Here is an 18,174-nt window from a genome sequence, read left to right on the forward strand (position 1 = left end):
ATCTACACGATTTATTCGTCAGAATTCTTTTTTTTTCACGAATTTAAACATGGGGGAAGGAACATTCATAATGTTTTGTTCCTCTCTCATCTTCATTAATTAAAGATAAACCAATTTTTTTTGGAACTCCTCAACATGGAACAAATATTTCCGTCAAACGTGATTGCGAAGAGGTATTTGTTCCAGAAAAAAAAATAAGATAACATAGTACTCTTTTTCTCTGATGTTTCGAGACAAGAAACAAATGTCCAAAGTCCTTTCGTGGTTTTAGCAATAGTTTTTTTTCTTCCTGTTCTGTCAGGTGTATCCATTAACGTCTACTGATACGGGAGCTTACAAATTCCTACGTGCATTTTTGTTTCTAACTTCTTTACTAGATTGTAGCCGTCAAAAATAGAGAAAAATAGAGAATACGAAGACAGAGTCCAAAATCAGGGTGCGTAGAGCGTTGGAAGCGTTTTTGGGATTCGACTAGAAGCTTCCAGAACCACAAAGCTGCATAGCGACCCCATAAGAATTGGTTTAAGACATCTGCATGTTTCCACTTACGGGACAGTATCGTTAGTGTTAAAGGCAGCATACCACGAATCTGGGGTGGCACGGATTTCAGGTGGAGTATTCGTATACGGGGTCGTGGATTATGGAGATCGGGGTGGTTCCGCTCATCTCTCCCTGGGTCGCTGCAAGCGCCCCGGCCTCTGAATGCTGTTTTGTATGATGCCTTCTATTGCAGCACGCCACCCTTGCACTCGTAGCGTCCCTTACTGCCTATCGGGGCAGTCCGAATTGATTTTCGACGAATCGCAGGGCGGAGGCGGCGCAAGGGGTGGAGCGTTGCAATAGATGGCGTTGTACAAAACAGCATTCTGGAGGCGGTTGTTTGCAGCGATGCAGGGAGAGATGAGCGGAACTACCCCCGTCTCCATAATCTACGACCCCGCACACGGATACTCCACCTGAAATGCGTACCACTCCAGGTTCGTGGTATGCTGTCTTTAAGCCTCGCTGTGTTTGCGTGTTTCATTCTCTCCGACTCTATCTAATAGGTTACGGAAAAACCCGGATAAGTCGATGATTAAGGGAGTTAAAGCGGGGAAGAGTGCCCTTTTTCTCGATGAATATGAGATGAAGACGATGAGGATTATTTCATTTTTCTTCCTCAAAAACAATAATTAATAATAATAAAATAATAATAATACAACGATAAGAAACAATTTTTCCATAAATATCACCACTAAATTATTTCTAAGACACTATGAAATGCATAAAGATGCTGTCACTCACTGATCGCTCAACCTAAACGGAGTTTTTTTTTTCTATAAGACGCATAGAGGCACTCAAAAGTCTTGAAGTGGTTATGGTTCCATTGAGTTAACATTATTCCAGAATCTATTTGCATAATAAAGTTTTATAAATGTACTATGAAAGAAATTTTTCACAAAACAAGTGCGGGACCTGTTTTGTTTTGTTTTCAGACAAGAAATCCAAGAAATACAGCCAGCCAAAAACCAATAAGGTCCCATTTCTTAAAACAATATTTCTATGAGCTTTCTTTCCGGAAAATCTGATCCAGTAAGAATTGAGAGACGAAAATTATTCTCATCGAAAATTCTGGACCGTTTCCCTTTCTGAGGAAAGCCCCTTTCATGGCTTATACACAATTCTGCCCGAGAATTATTAGAATATTTATAGTGAGCAATAGAAACTCATCGATAAATGATCGGTCCTGGCACGACAATTGTAAAACTTAATAACGTCAAAACTATGAATTGAAACACAGTAATGATCTTAATATTCGAAATGATTCGAAAGTGAAGGGGGAAAACTGAAAACATGAGAATGAATGAGAATCTCTTGTCATTTTACAATCTATCTGTATGTGTTAAATCATATTTTCCATTTTTTTCATAGTTCTCATCCTGAATCGTTTCTGGTTTGATTGTTCGGGGTTTCCTCTGTGGTCCAAAACCTCCCAGTAGCAATTTTTCCAACTTTATGAAAGGAACTTCGAAAAGACAGCTCCAGACGAATGCGAAGATATAGGAAAGCACAACGACCGGAACCACACGCGTAACGTACTGTAAAGAGAAAACAGTTATTGAAGTCCAAGAAAATGTTTTTGTTAGGAAAAAATCCAGAAATCTATTCGAAAATCCACTTCTTAACTCACCGTTTGCCAAATTGAAACATAATGTGGTGGTCGATCATCGAGATTAAAAACGTAATGAATAACGAAACTATGGACAATGTACGCACAATAGGATAGTCGACCAAGCGGTTGCCATGCTGGATGTTCCATAAATGTGGCAATGGGACCTGAAAAATATTGCAGGGACACTTTGGAAATAGACCTGCGAAAAAAAATTTAAAAAAAGAAAAAATGCAAAGAAAACTAAAGAAATAAGTTCTTATTCTCTGATTCTGGATGTGGAACGTGAGTCAAAGAATACTAGAGGAACGTACACAATAGAGGAAGAGAAAAAAGAGGGTGGAAAAAAATACATAAATATATTTTTTTTCGAATTAAAACAGCATTACCGAACATGGTCTTTTTTATCGAGCTTTTCATCAACCGCTGTGTCAAAATTAATTATTTCATGCTCACGATATTTTAGAATTTATTATTATTACTATTATTATTATTATTATTGTTATTATTATTATTATTATTATTATTATTATTATTATTATTATTATTATTATTATTATTATTATTATTATTATTATTATTATTATTATTATTATTATTATTATTATTATTTTTATTATTATTATTATTATTATTATTATTATTATTATTATTATTATTATTATTATTATTATTATTATTATTATTATTATTATTATTATTATTATTATTATTATTATTATTATTATTATTATTATTATTACTATTACTATTATTATTATTATTATTATTATTATTATTATTATTATTATTATTATTATTATTATTATTATTATTATTATTATTATTATTATTATTATTATTATTATTATTATTATTATTATTATTATTATTATTATTATTATTATTATTGGTAAGGAGAAATGGAGCGAACTTTCCTTTTGCTGCTCTCCTGAACAATGCTTTATTTGTACTATTTTTTTATTCTGACTTCGTAGATTTTAAATGTTAATAACAAGAATTTCGGTGAATGCATAGACGAGATTTTACGGTCTATCAACCTGTCGTTTCATATATAAACCAATATATTAAAAATTACCTCCCCATCCAAGGTGATTTGCCACAATTACCCATGAAACCGCTAAGGACCATCCAATCCTTGAGAAATTGTTATAGGTTCCTCGGACCATCTTACTGAACGAGAAAACTGATTCGATTCGGATGTAATTATATTCGAATTATTTGCTAACCGTATGAATTGGCTTCGAGGAAAAAATGGAATCAGAAAAATGCAATGGAAAAATTCTAATGGAAAAATGCAAAATCTAGATGGAAAAATGGGACCTAAATCTAATGAAAATTTCTCATTTTAGAAAAAAAACTCAATTCTACGAAATCTTCTTCTTAAGCATTTCAATAAGAAGTTCCGATGAAAAGATTGCAAACAGAATATGCGAGAATATATTTTTGATATTCCTGCTATTTCTGTACACCTCACCAGAAATCAATCGTTTTCTGGATTTTGAATATAAGAGCTTACTTCCAGTTGTTGTCTCCTTTCATGTAATCGTGAGGACCATACAGAGATAGTAGAGCGACAGCAGTGGCCGCAAGCCAACTTGATATAACCACCAGCTGAAAAAAGCTAGCTAGCCAACATAAATTTTTGCTTGTTATGTAATTTTTTGGATTATCTGGAAGTTTTTGCTTTTAAAAATTACTTTAAATCCCGGACAAGTGTCGTTTAGCATCAGGTGGAGCAGAGAACCGAAATTGTTGAAGATGTTTTATCTCTTAGTCTCTTCTTCAGAGAAAGAAAAATCTCAGAAAAGTGTGCACTGTCCAAGCTGACCTTGTACCAAAAATGTTTTTAAGGATTTTCAGCTTTGGGTTCAGATACGGGTATCTTCCTAAGAACCCTTCCCAATAGTGGAACAATTCTAGTGCACGGGGAACTACTAACGTCACGATCATACAATTACGTAAAGATTAAGGTAATGAGAAAAATTCTTTTAAAAAAATTAAGTGAATTAAAAGCATAAAAAACAAAAAAATGCTATGAATAAATAAATTAATTAAAAAATGGCAATGTCAATTCGTAATCGTTGAGGTTTTTGGACGTTTGTTGGCGTATACAGTGACTTGCGAGGATCATTCAGTGATCCATTCACTGTTTTTATCCTCTCAGACAGGTCTGGTACCAATTTATTGACCAAGGAGGGATGAAAGGTCTCGTTGCACTAGGGCGGTTCGGAGCCATTGACCGTCTGACTATATCAGTAATCTGACCTCTAACCGACCGAGCCACACCCGCTATAAGGTAATGGGAATGGGTTTGTAATTCTCTGTCATGGTCCTTGGTCAACTCGTTCGTCACATAGTAGCCTGTGTTGTGATGAGGTTTACGGGAGGAGACTTACTTCTTTCCATTACTTTTATTCCTCGACTTTCCATGCTTTGTAGAGGGCGATTATATCGAAACGTTATCCGCAATAAAGGTTCTTAAAAGTCTTGGCTCTCTGCCTCACTTACACAAAAAAAGAAACAAATCATTGATCATCAAATCATCATCAGAGATCCATACAAAGTCGAGTTTTTGCAGCATTGACCAATTTATCGATCAAGTATTTATTATTTATTTTATCATTTATTTAGTGATTTATCGAGCATCGATCAAGTAATCGATTATTATTAATCACTAAAAAAAAACCAAAAAAAGTGTTTGCCGACGTAGCAGGTGAGTAATGTGCTTTTATAATCCTCTTATGCGAAAATTTTGACAAATTCGTTTTTCACGTGTTGCATGAAGGAATGAACAGACACGTAACACTTCATTATTGAGCAATTCGTTGCTATATTACGATTCTACCGTACGCGTAGTGCAATCGTAACGAATTGAAGCGCGGTGCAATTGCGTAAGCAGCTGCATTCGATAAAAAATAAATTATAGATAAAGTGAGGCGGGTCCCAACGTACGCAGGCGCAAGAAAGCGGCAAAATTGGTCGAGTAAGGTCATACGGCGTCGAGTTAGTGCGATTGGACTAGCGGTTGCGATCAGGATGGGACCTTTTCTCCCCTCTGCAATTATTGAGTAACTCGATACTACATCAATGGGGTTGCATTCTGCAAAGGTCCTACCACGAACGCAATTGCACCACACTTCAAGTCGTTTTAACCTGACTGTACGTTACATTATCCGAAAAACGTTCCTCGATTTCCTTAAATTTATCGAAAAATCCTTCATAATAAAAAATAGCAATAGAAAATATTGCAAAAAAGACTACATAGTGAGAAATTTACCCAATTAAGCTTCGGCCTCCGCTCGTTCAGTTTCGCAAGCAGATAACCAACAATGATTCCAATCAAATATGGATTCCATCGTGCCCACGGTATCTCGTAGTACTCAGAGAAGAATTCATCGATTTTACTGGATCAATCGATAAATACTCTGCTGTTTTTTTCGAATCTTTTGCAAAAAAATTCATCTCTTACCCAGTAAAAAGTGTGAACACTCCTATAATCGTTGCCGGAAGGTCGTAACGGCTCGTAACCGCATAAACATACCATATACTCACGCCGCTGCATAATAGGATCAGAGCACCGCCTAAATAATAATTTCTTGTCCATAGAAAAGAATATAGTAGTAAATAAATAAATAAAAAAATAAGTAATATATAAAAATAAAATAAAACAGAAAATATAAAAAATAAATATAAAATACAATATATAAAATAAATAAATAAATAAATATAACGGCATAATATAATAACAGGTAGAATAAATATAAAATATAATAAATGAAATAAACAAACAAATATAACAGATAGTATTATAGCAGGTAGAATAAATATAACAATATAATAAAAAATATAATATAGTAAGCTAATGTGTAAAATAATAAGAATTTAATAATATAAAAATACAATAAAATAAAAATAAAATAATATGATCTAATAAGGAATAGATATAATATATGTATAAATGAATATATAACAATACTATGATATAATATAAAATAATGTAATATATATGAATATATAATAATAATATAATAAAAAAATAAATATAATAATATAATGTAAGCTGAATAGAACGCACCAATTAAGGGATAAAAGTAGAACGCGATAAGAAAAATTGGAGCGATAAAATAAAATTGTGTATCAAGCGCCAGATACCAAAGAATATTATAACATGCCTGTAAGACAATTTTTTTCGTTAATTTTATTTCATTTCATAGAGTGAACAAATGCGTAGTAAGTTCTAAAAATGACTCAAATACGATACTTTTGTTGTTCCTCCTCGGACGTAGAAATTATTAATATAGAGCATATTACGCCACCAATTCTTCTCACATGCTTCCACTCTAGTTTCAATCGAACCAACATATTCTGTTAACGCAGCTGTATACGGTCCATTAACAAATGGAAGCACGACAGTATAGAATCCAATAAAAAACATCATTGATGGTGTGAGTCTGGAACAGGGGATACGTTGAATTATTATATTTAGTACCATGACTGAGGTACAAACAACATGAAGTACGACATAGTTGCATGTAAAAAAAATTAAAATTAAAATTGATAATAAAATAAAATAATAATGAAATTATTATCAATTTTAATTTACATGTCATGAAAACTTCCAGAGACTTCCAGAGTCTTGAATTACTTGGACTTCGTCGCGGGACCTAAGCATAAGGTCTGCTAAAGGTATAACCCGATTCGATTTCAAGAAAGCGATTTGTGCCTCCGATCCTGAGCAAAATCGCCGTGTATCCTAAAAAGGAGGAGCCTCTAGCCCATTCCCCTCGTTGCGCTCGATGCAGCGAAGGGGGTTAGGGACCAGGAGGGACCTTCGGAGAATGCAATCTTACTGTAAAGGGGAGAAAAGGCCCCATTTCGATAGCGATGACTGGGGTTAGCAAGGGTCCCCTTCGATCCTAACCGCTCCACTCTACCGCATCGCTTCGAACGCAGCCGTTTGCACAACTGCACCGAAATTCTTTTTTTTTGTTTTGACTACCGATTCTATCTCGATTCTTATATCGATTCTGATACGGGACCCTTCCGTGGCGACGCCTGAAGGTCCCAACGGGTTGCGTAATCACAGGTTTTGAACGTACAATAAAAATAACGGAAATAAAGCTGAATTACCTTAAGTATCGATGAACGTAGAACATTATCCAATTTATCGGATTCTTCACATATCTCAAAGATGGTCGTGCTTTGAAAAATAAATAAGACACAAGCACACCAGATAATAAAAAGAACGTATCCACGGAGAGAAAAGCATTTAAAATTGTTGTCGACAGTAGAGGGTCCCACATTGTGAGAACGGGAAGAAGAGATTCTGTAATAAAAGTGGGATTGATCAAGTCTTACTACAGTACATAGTTCATAGGTTGACAGTCGACTCACTGACCGCTAAATGAGTTCTCCAATAATGTATGACCAGATGCTACCCATGTCATCGATAGGAATCGAATCGATGCAAGTGATTTAATGTTTCCTTCCTTAGGAGGATTGACGTTTAGCAGTAAGGAACCATTACTGTAGAGTGAAAATGCCAGAAATGCATCCATTGCTTTAAAAATAATTTTATTAATTGTTATTAATTATTTTCCTATGCATGGATAAAACTGTACAGTATTCCTCCTCAGTCAATGTATCGAGACAATCTCTCCATGATATTCATAATTAAGTTTCCTGCGTTGTGATCCTTTTAAATTTAATGCTTTTTAATGCTTTTTTAAAAGTTTTTTTTTAAAATGAATATGTGCATAAGACTTATTTTTCTTGTTTCTGTCTCTTCTTTTTAGATGTGTCTAAGAAAGAAATAAAATTTCAACAAGACCTTGTGGCAAAAGAAAAAAAAACATTTGGTTCACCTCACAGTGGCGAGGTTTCAAGAGAAGAGGGACTGGAAATTGTTGGACAATATTTGTAATATATTCAATAACAACACTTTAACTTCATTAATCGCTGTTGTGATCTACGCAATACTTTTTTTCACTTAGTTTCAAGATTTTTCTGCACTTTTTAAAGGCATCACCCCACGAATCTGGGGTGGTGCGGGTTTCAGGTGGGTTATGTCTACATGGGGTCGTGAAGTACCGGGAGGAGGGTGATTCCGTCCATTTCTTCCTAATTGCCGTAAAAAAGGACCCGGAACACACAACTTCGAGCGTTCCGGGGCGCTATTTTCTACAAGGAGTTCGACTGGAGCCAGCCTTGTGCGGCTCCGCATCTTCCGGGCCGTTTTTTTTAACGGCAATTAGGAAGAAATGGACGGAATCACCCCTCTCTCTATAATCTACGATCACGTATACGAATACTCCACCTGAAATCTGCACCACCTCAGATTCGTGGGGTGATGTCTTTAAGAGTGAACACTTCAACAGAGCTTACTCTGGCGAACTGGATCTGTATTTGATCTACGGAACTCCAAGGTCTGAACGCAACATCCTCCCTCCGTTTATTTCAAAGTGACCTCATCGTAGGTAGTAGCCTCGCCCATTTTTTTTTCTTACATCAACCCCTAGACTCTAACTCATGAATCTCTGCAAAACGTCAAAGGTAAGCCGAACCACAGTGAAACTTCCGCGATTCATAGAACATATTAAGAGGGATTTTAAACAACTCCAAAGTAAACAATAAGTAAATAATGGTGAATAGGTGATCATACCTTTATTTTTTATCTCTTTTTTCTCCACATAGTATACATCCAAAATATAATCAACAACTGTGGAAGCAATTGCCCATATAACAAAAAATCCCATCAAACTCCTGAAATTTTTCTGGATGGAGAAAATCAAGTAAAGCCACCTATAGTAGCGAGGTGATAGAGAATTTAAGCTCACATGAAGATCCAGAATCCTGTCGTTGGCGTAACGTTTGTTGGAACACATGAGGAATCAACAAAGTTTACCGTTATAACGCCACCGGCTTCAACGGTGCCCAGTAATTTTGGGATGTCCTGGATGATAAAATGATAATAAATATTATTTGGACTGTGCTGTCTTTGGTTGTGAAAATTTTCTATTTTTCAAAAATTTTATTTATTTTTATTTTTTACATTTATATTTTATTTATATTTATTATTTATTTTAGTTTATATATATGTTTATATATTTATCATATTTGTTTATTTCTTATTTATCTAAATTAAGTTATTCAATTTAAATTTTAATCAAGTTAATAAATTTAATTAATCTAAATCTAGATTTATATTTATTTATTTATTTGTTATATTTATTTATTTATTATTTTTATACATTATTTTTATTTATTTATATTTTTTTTCCGATTTTTTAGTTGTTCTATTACTTATTTATTTATCAATCATTTTATTTTCTAAATGATTAGTAATTCAATTATTTGTATGTATTGCCGATTATTGCTAATCGCATTAGGATATGCCAAAAATGTGGTGTAGCTATGAAAGTAAGGAAAGAAGAAAAAAATCTGATTTCTAAAAAGAAAAAAAATGTGGAGAGGAAATTATACCCACTTTTTCCACACTTTTTTTATTGTTTTTTCGTGATAAATGCGTTGTTTCGTAGTATTGTGTTCTTATTAAAAGACAGTTTAGAACGAATGTCTATTCTATAGCATTTTTTTTTGGTTCTGTAGAATACACATTCGTTCTAAACCATCTAACATATGCAAATTTTGTCCGCATTCTTTCAGTCGCAACTTAAAAATCCATTTGTTGTATATATGCTAAAAATAGCTGTTTCTTTCTATTGAAGCCATAACATGTTCATGGATATCAATAGAGAACTACCACATAAATACTCTCCACTTCACATCAGATTCCAGACGTTAGCGACACACTCTTTCTCATTTATAGTCACCTTTAATATTCGCTTCGCATCGTTTCTCCTTGAAGGCATCACTCCATGAATCTGAGGTGGTACGGATTTCAGGTGAAGTATTCGGATACGGGATCGTAGATTATGAAGAAGAGGGTGATTCCGTCCATTTCTTCCTAATTGTCGTAAAAAAACGGCCCGGAAGATACGGCTTCGAGCGTCCCGGCGCGCTATTTTCTACAACGAGTTCGACTGGAGCGCGCCAGCCGTGTGCACGCGCCGCATCTTCCCGCCCGTTTTTTTACGGGAATTAGGAAGAAATGGACGGAATCACCCACCTCTCCATAATCTATACGATATATCCGTATACGAGTACTCCATCCGGAAATCCGTACCACCTCAAATTCGTGGAGTGATACCATTAATATTGTCACTTCTTCGTTCAAATATTACTTGAAAATTATATCTGTACCAAGAAAAAAAATAAACAAATTTTTCAGAATGACTCTTTACGCTACACTGCTTTTCGTTGCAACAATAGCCGTAATCTCGCTCTCCGCTTTCGCGGCACCGGGAAGAAATTCATACATTCACAGAGCATTTTATTACTAAAAACTGCTGCTGAAAATGGATATACATGTCAGTGCTCTTAAATAAAGCAAATTGCAAAGAAATTCTATAAATTCCCATGTTGCAATCCTGCTTTCAAATGATTCCGACGATTTTTTTTCACATGAGAAATACCCACAATAAAGTGTTCCAGGTATCGTGAAAGATATTTTGAAAACCGTGGAAAAATTTCATAGGTGCACATCGAAAAGAAATGTAAAAACATTCGATCAAAGCTGTAAACGAGGTATTTAAAATATTTATTGATGAGGATCGTTTCGGTTACACTTCGCTTTCATCAGACCCTTTGCAACAATCCTCGTAGAATTCCTCTCAAGACTCATACGTGATCGTTTAATGACCACACAGTGTACTGTACAGTTCGTTAGGCTAACAAAGAAAGGGATTGGGTGAAGATAAGTAGAACTATTGGAGGAACTACTTAGGGGACATTTAGGAAGTAAAGGGTTCCATCTCAAAAAAAAAACCTCACAGGCACACTATCACAAAAAATATTGGAGGAACTATTATTTTTGGGTATTTTTTTCCCTTCCGGTGAGACTAGCGCTGCCATTCAGATTTGTGTGAAGTGGGAATGGCCAGTCTCACGGAATTTGTTGTAATCCTAGAGTTCTTCAGAGCATTTTTAAGCAGAGGTTCATGATCCGATGGACTTCTCGAAGTCCGTCTGGATAACGAAGAAGATGACTAAACAAATTTCTGTATTGTTTACCTACCATGTTTTTTATTTCTGATGAGTTAGCGCTGCTACTCGGCGCTTTCTAGTAATATCCCAGTCCTTTCCAAGCAATCTCAGAAAGACACTTGAACTGAATTCCCTATGCGATCATATCTGTACCAAGCCAGATTGGATCATTTAATCTATAATAACAATCTAATTTATAGTAATAATTTAATAATTTGTGATAATCAAAAAAAAACGGCCCGGAAGATACGGCGTGTGCACACGGCTGGCGTGCTCCAATCGAACTCGTTGTAGAAAATAACGCGCCGGAACGCTCGAAGTCGTATCTTCCGTGTCGTTTTTTACGGCAATTAGGAAAAAATGGACGGAATCACACCCCTCTTCATAATCTACGATCCCGCATCCGACTACTTCACCTGAAATCCGTCCCCCCTCAGATTCGTGAGGTGATGCCTTTAAGATGACGATATTAGCTAGTGATGCACGCCACGCAAAGCTCCGGAGACGTTTTGGATCCACACCGCAATTGTCAAGGAGGAATGGCTCTCTTTGGAACTTTAATTGATCTACAGAAACCTTATAAGGAGTGTTATTTCATTGCATTAAACCGCTTACCATCCAGCAACGGCTTGGAAGTCTTCGCTGATAGTAAATCCTATATGATTAACACTTTCATTTGTACTTATAGCTGTGAGATACAAAAGTGGGCTTAGGATTTTTCATTGTTCTGCGGATGGAAAATCTTTCCGGATAAATCACTTTCGATTTCAACCTTCTACGTTCCGAAGAAGGTGAATTCGAGGGAATGTTTGACAAGAAAAATTATTAAAATAAAAATTATAAAAATTATAAACACTAAATAATTATAATAATTAAAAAATAAATTATTAAAATTTTCAAAAAAAATAAATTATTAAAATTATTAATAGTAATTATTATTATTTACTAATTTTCGTTAATTTTATTAATTATTAATTAAAAAATTATAAAAAGGCGTTGACTGCTAAACTGTTCGAGAGCCGCTGTTTCTGGCCTTTCCTTAAAAATACAATTTTGAGGCCGTAAGCAAAACGAGAAACACGACAGAGACGGACCCAATCCTCGATCCTTCCGGAGAGAGAACTCATCCTTACACTTAGATAAGCCACCTTACTTTCTGATTGTTTCAGGAGGAGAAGCTCTAAGCTATGGGATTAAAAACAGGCGACTTTGACGTCTCTAGCCTGGATTTTCACTATGAACACTCGATGGATTTTTTGAAATAATGGAAAATGCAAGGCAAACCTTTTCGCTGCAACTTCTTGGCATGCAAACGCCTACCCGCACACCTAGCTCTGCTACTGGATTACCGGCCTGAAACGAGAATGCGAAAATGAACAAATAAATAAAATAATAACAATAAATAAAATAAATTCGAACAATGAATATAAATAACTATTTTCAATCACCTGGTTGTTCCACACCCCTCGTGCATAACAATAATGCACCTTATACGGAGCATCCAATTTCATACATTCCCTGTAGGAACCGGGATTGATGAGTGTTACTTCCAGAACTCCTGGCGGAATTTTTCCGAAAGCATCAAACTCTTAAAAAATATATACTTGAGTTTGTGTGGTTCAGTAAGTGACTTGTCTTTAATTTGCAAAAAAAATCGATATTTGGGATAAACGATCTTGATACGATATTTAAACGACATTTAGGCCTAACTCACAACTATCATTTTTTTTTACAAAAGTTAACCTACAAGTGAAATTAAATAGCCACAAAGTATAGAAAAGCACTTTCTGTGTCTTTAGCGCTTACTGATGTAATTGGCAAGAAGTCAGTGTAAAAGTACGTCCAAAGTGATAAGAAGTCGATAGGTGGACAAAAAGAACGCCGAAATGGGTCCCATGAGATGCTAAACGTTCTCAAGGAAGTGTACAAGCGATGTGGGCTGATGATCGATCGCAACACGATAGAAGGCGAGAGTTCTGGCGGTTATGGTTTAAGGAAATCGTCGAAATCAGGAAATTTATGAAAATGCTGGGTCAGTGAAAAGAAAATATCACCTGTTTAAATTATTTTTCTAGATTTGAATTGAGAAAAGTGTTTTTATTTGCATCTTTAGGGTTTTCCCAGGAGCCACGACTTATAGTAGGCTCAAAACGACATGAAGCACGGTGCAGTTTTGTAATGTGCATCCTAACCGCTACGCTCCAACGCGCTGCATCGAGCGCAGCCGCTTACGCAACTGCACCGTGCTTCATGTCGTTTTGACCCGACTATAAACTTCTTGTGAATGACAACGCCTACGCTAGAAAAGAATCAACTTTTGGCGAATGAGCCTGCTCTCACTTTCAGGAACAACACCGATCCGATCCATCGATATGTAAACGATTTTCTCGGGTATTAGATTTTACCTCACCTACTAGAGAACTCCTGAATATTTATCACTATAAAATTTTAACTTCGAAAACAACTACTTCAGGTGTTTTTAAAAACTCCTACAAACAGTAGCCTTAAGGAAGAAAAATATTTCCTTTATCATCACATTTTACAAAAGAAAAATTTGAAACAAACGTGACCTACGTTTCGCAGCATATAAATTTTCCTGAAGAATTCTTTGTTGCTGCTCGGTACACTGTCCGTTTTGTTGACATTGTCTAAGTGTTGTCACATAAGTTTGTAAACTTCCGGTAAAAAGTGAGACATCAGATAGGCATTGATTTGAAGCAGTTGCGGAGAGCACGTTGACCGAGTCATCGAGTGGTAGAAGAAACTGAACAGCACGGGAAAAGGTAAAAATCCACCATAAATAAAAAATTTCAATCTTCTTAGAGGACAATAATCTTGCTAAAACTACACTTGTAATTCTACTTATATCTATTATTTTTTATTTATTTATATTTACTTATTTTTCACTCTAATATTTTTATATTCATATTCTCAAAACGCAATTTAATTCAACTCAACTCAGTTCAAATTTTGAGGTACCTAAAAATGGCATTCACGTTGTGGATGTTCTAAAAGTTTGATTTGAAGAAATTTCTCGAAAATAAGTGAAAAAAGATTTGTTATTTTTGAAAATAACAAAATGAAAAATAATATTGAAATGTCCTGGAAACATTACGTCAGATCAATGACAGGCTACAGCAGTAATAAAAGCGATAAAACAGTGACATTAATTTCAAGAGAAGAAATCTTTTCAGATTCTTTTCAGACTTATTTGGAGGAATGCTTGTGCAGAATTTTTCCAACGAATGTAAAATATTTACTAGAAATTATTTCTAACTAATTAATAATCTAATTATTTTTAAATTCATTTCTAACTATACATCACTGTACATATAAATATTTAGTGCTCTGAGAATTTTTTTCCAACTCCTACCCTTGAAAAAGAATTAGCAATTCCATTTTGTAGACAGAGTAACAGTACGGCAGCGACCAATACGAGGGTCATCAGTTTCAGGAGTGAATTTTGATAAAATCACTTTGATTTTGATTCATAAACGGTCGGTGAATGAGTTATAACTTCTTGCAACGTTTTCTTATCGTTCACATAACTATGAACACCGATTATAGAGCAATGAACTATGTAAAAACAAGATTGATTCCGCAATATCACGTAACACCTAAATCCACAAAATTCATCATCAAATTCTCAAATTAAATGTTACATACATTTTGCTCCTCAAGAAAAATATAAATAATATATTATAAATAATGTAATGGCGGGTGTGGCGCAGTCGGTTAGAGGTCCGTTGTAGCCACACGGTCGAGGGTTCGGATCCGTCCTAGTGCAAATTAAGCCTTTCATCCCTCCGGGGTCGATACACTGGTACCAGACTTGTCTGGGAGGAGAAAAACACTGACTTGATCATCGGCTGGCCCCGCAAGTCATTGTATAGGCCAACACGCGTTCCAAAAACCTCAACGATTACGAATTCCAGTAAAACGCGTTGGCGCATCCCAAGTGGATTGATACACCAGTGACTTTTGACAAATAATACAATAATGCAAATAACATTGGATGCTTCTTCGACGTCATGCGAGGATTTCTAAATTTTTGTAGCAGGACAATGACCTATCAATCCACCACAGGTTATTCCGTCAAGGACCAGCTTTGTTTTGTAAAATTTTGCCGAAATTCTAGTCACCTCCTTTCCATTTTGTTTTTTTTTTTTCGTTTTATAGCACGTCTATAGGGTGTTTTCAAATAAATAAACAAATAAGTATCAATTTCAAGCACTGAAAGCACACATCAGCAGCAGACCACCTCAATCCTTATTTTTGCCCTTTCTGCTTTATCCTCTCTTTTTTTTCGTTCATTATTTTGCATTACGAAATTTTTTCGCATTTGTATCAGCTAACAAACTTACGGCCATAAAATTTCCTTTGTTATTTGTTAATTTAATTAATTTGCTAATAACTTCGTTACAAAATTAGCTTTAAAATTGAACTGTCCATTCAAAGGGGATATTCAAGAAGTTTTTCTCTTTCCTTAAGTTGTAGTAGTTGGTAAATGTAATGTAAGTGAAACAGTTCCATCCATCCATTATCTTCAGGGCAAAGTTTCTGGATGTTTGATAGCTTTGTTGTCGTAAAATTTCATCAAATGACTCGAAAAACATTCGATAAAGGATGTATATTTTTTCTGTTCCGACGAAAGGGCAAAGTCTACTTTTCGACATTTTGATAATCTCAAAGTATTTGGACAGCAAAGTCGAGAAAAAAATCTTTCAACCCTACAAAAAGATGGCAGCAATTCGATGCAGAGGGAATGAATAATCGTAAGGGGTGGGAAAAAAATGAGATGGACATATGTTTGGAATTAAAGGCAAAATATCACAAAATTGAAACTGACAACGTTGGACTTCTGTGGGAAAGTATAGAGATCTGGGTGTGTATTACGATTATAGGTGTGGCCTCGCTCAATTCCTCCGAGTCATCCTGAAAAATGGCGTTTGTTCCTATAAAAAACGAAAGAACGCGCACTTTGCACACGCTTCGCTCCCTCAGCAGCATAATCATTGATTATACTTGAACACGTTGCTGAGGAGATCTCATCGATCTTCAACCTCTCGCTCATGGGCGCGGCGTTTGAGCAAGAGTGACGCGTTCTCACGCGCCACGTAGGAACAAAAAGCGTTCCCACGCCGTTTTTAAAGCCATCACCCCACGAATCTGGGGTGGTACGGGTTTCCGGTCGAGTATTTGTATACAGGATCGTAGATTATTGAGAGAAGGGTGATTCCGTTCATTTCTCCCTAATTGTCGTAGAAAACAGCCCGAAAGATACGGCTTCGAGCGTTCCGGCGCACTATTTCCCACAACGAGTTCGATTGGAGCGCGCCAGCCTTGTGCACGCGCCGCATCTTCCGGGCCGTTTTTTACGACAATTAGGAAGAAATGGATGGAAGCACACCCCTCTCCATAATCTACTATCGAGTATACGAATACTCCACCTGAAATCCGTACCACCTCAGATTCGTGAGGTGATGCCTTTAAAAACGGCGTGGGAACGCCTTTTGTTCCTACGTGGCGCGTGAGAACGCGTCACCCTTGTGCACATGCTGCGACTATGAGCGAGTGGCCGAAGATCGATGGGATCTCCTCAGGAGTGCATTCAAGTACAACCAATGATTATGCTGCTGAGGGGAGCGAAGCGTGTACAAGGTGTGCGTTCTTTCGTTCTTTGTAGGAACAAACGCCGTTTTTGAGGATGACTAGGAGGAATTGGGCGAGGCCACGCTCATAATCGTAATCTACAATCCGATCACCATATTTTCCGAAGGGCTTCCCGATTATGTCAGCTTGTGATGCGCTGCCTTCAAACCTGAAACTGTTGCAGCTAGCTTCACCCATCGCTGCAGTCCGAATGACGGTAGCGATGGTCCCACTTCGATCCGATCCCGACCGCAAAGCGTCGAGCGCAGCCGCTTACGGAGCTACACCGCTCTTCAGGTCGTTTTGACCCGACCATAGCCAGGCACATCGAGGCAGCTTCAAACAAACTACTTCTTAGTCAGCAAAAGCAAATAAATTGTGACTCATTATTTCTTATCATTTATTTTTACATCCCGATCCTTGTGTAACTGAATGTAACATACAAAAAAATCAGCATAAAGACCGACACTGGAGAGGAAATTGATCCGTCATTACTCAATCCAAGGCAAGAAAGCTGTAACTTTTACGATGTAACATAGCTTCGTACAGTTCTTATTCTCGGTTTTGTGCGGGATTTTGATTTTGATTTTGGAATTTTGTTGTTATCCTTGACGCTATGCGTAACCTTTTTAGGCTCAGCATTCTTGTTGTTATTGTTTTCTTTAATTTAATTAAAATTAATCGAATAATCTATTCTGAATAAAACAATCTAACCTAGAGTGGTATTTGTCTCAGGCAAAGATCAAAACTGCAAAACTTTCGATATCCACTCTTCTACGGGTTTTCATCGAGGTCAGAATCCCGGCGAAGCACCCCGAGACATTTGCGCCGCGACGGAGAGGGCGTCGCAGGCGTCATAAGCGAATTTACCGCTCAGAAATGTTTTCCTAGCACTAAAGTGGGAATTTTGATTTGAAAAGGTTAACAAAGTAGTAAAAAAACAACAATAACAATAGAATAACAATAAAAGAACAACAATACATATATAACTAGTAACAATAATACCCAATAATTGACAATAATAACACGGAACTAATTGTTTTTTTTTCTGTAGTTGCCATAAAATTTAATATAAATAGGATAAAAGGTAAAGTCTTTGGCGTTGATGCTTATGAACGCCTACGCACCCTTGCAGAGACCTAGGAGGGCCAGCCGATAACCAAATCAGTGTTTTTATCCTTCCCAGGTAAGTCTGTAGCCAATTCATTGACTTCAGATGGACAAAAGGCTTGGTTGGCACCAGAGTGGTTTCGAGCCGTCGACCG

General features: G+C 36.2%; 2 protein-coding genes across 4 annotated transcripts; one reads left to right on the forward strand and one right to left on the reverse strand.

Moving 5' to 3' along the window:
* Positions 1 to 1,862: 1,862 nt before the first annotated feature.
* RB195_007855 (uncharacterized protein) lies at positions 1,863 to 14,702 on the reverse strand (the record flags this gene model as incomplete). Of its 3 annotated transcripts, XM_064181708.1 has the most annotated exons (16): positions 1,863 to 2,078; positions 2,171 to 2,316; positions 3,228 to 3,322; positions 3,669 to 3,763; positions 5,430 to 5,556; positions 5,622 to 5,733; positions 6,228 to 6,324; positions 6,414 to 6,603; positions 7,283 to 7,478; positions 7,551 to 7,712; positions 8,814 to 8,914; positions 8,989 to 9,104; positions 12,542 to 12,610; positions 12,706 to 12,845; positions 13,832 to 14,021; positions 14,631 to 14,702. In XM_064181708.1, 16 exons carry the CDS (start codon positions 14,700 to 14,702, stop codon positions 1,863 to 1,865), a joined length of 2,124 nt encoding a protein of 707 aa, XP_064038477.1. The 3 variants fall into 3 exon arrangements, with proteins under 3 accessions (XP_064038477.1, XP_064038478.1, XP_064038480.1); XM_064181710.1 differs by lacking the exons at positions 1,863 to 2,078; positions 2,171 to 2,316 and having other exon boundaries at positions 3,217 to 3,322; XM_064181709.1 differs by lacking the exons at positions 3,228 to 3,322; positions 3,669 to 3,763; positions 5,430 to 5,556; ... (9 more) ...; positions 13,832 to 14,021; positions 14,631 to 14,702 and having other exon boundaries at positions 2,171 to 2,299.
* On the forward strand, positions 2,426 to 3,140 carry RB195_007856 (uncharacterized protein; the record flags this gene model as incomplete). Its single annotated transcript, XM_064181711.1, has 2 exons — positions 2,426 to 2,434; positions 2,616 to 3,140. The coding sequence occupies 2 exons, from the start codon at positions 2,426 to 2,428 to the stop codon at positions 3,138 to 3,140; spliced, it is 534 nt and encodes a 177-aa protein (XP_064038479.1).
* Positions 14,703 to 18,174: the final 3,472 nt, after the last annotated feature.

Source organism: Necator americanus, chromosome I (assembly GCF_031761385.1).
Source record: "Necator americanus strain Aroian chromosome I, whole genome shotgun sequence".
Lineage (NCBI taxonomy): Eukaryota > Metazoa > Nematoda > Chromadorea > Rhabditida > Ancylostomatidae > Necator > Necator americanus.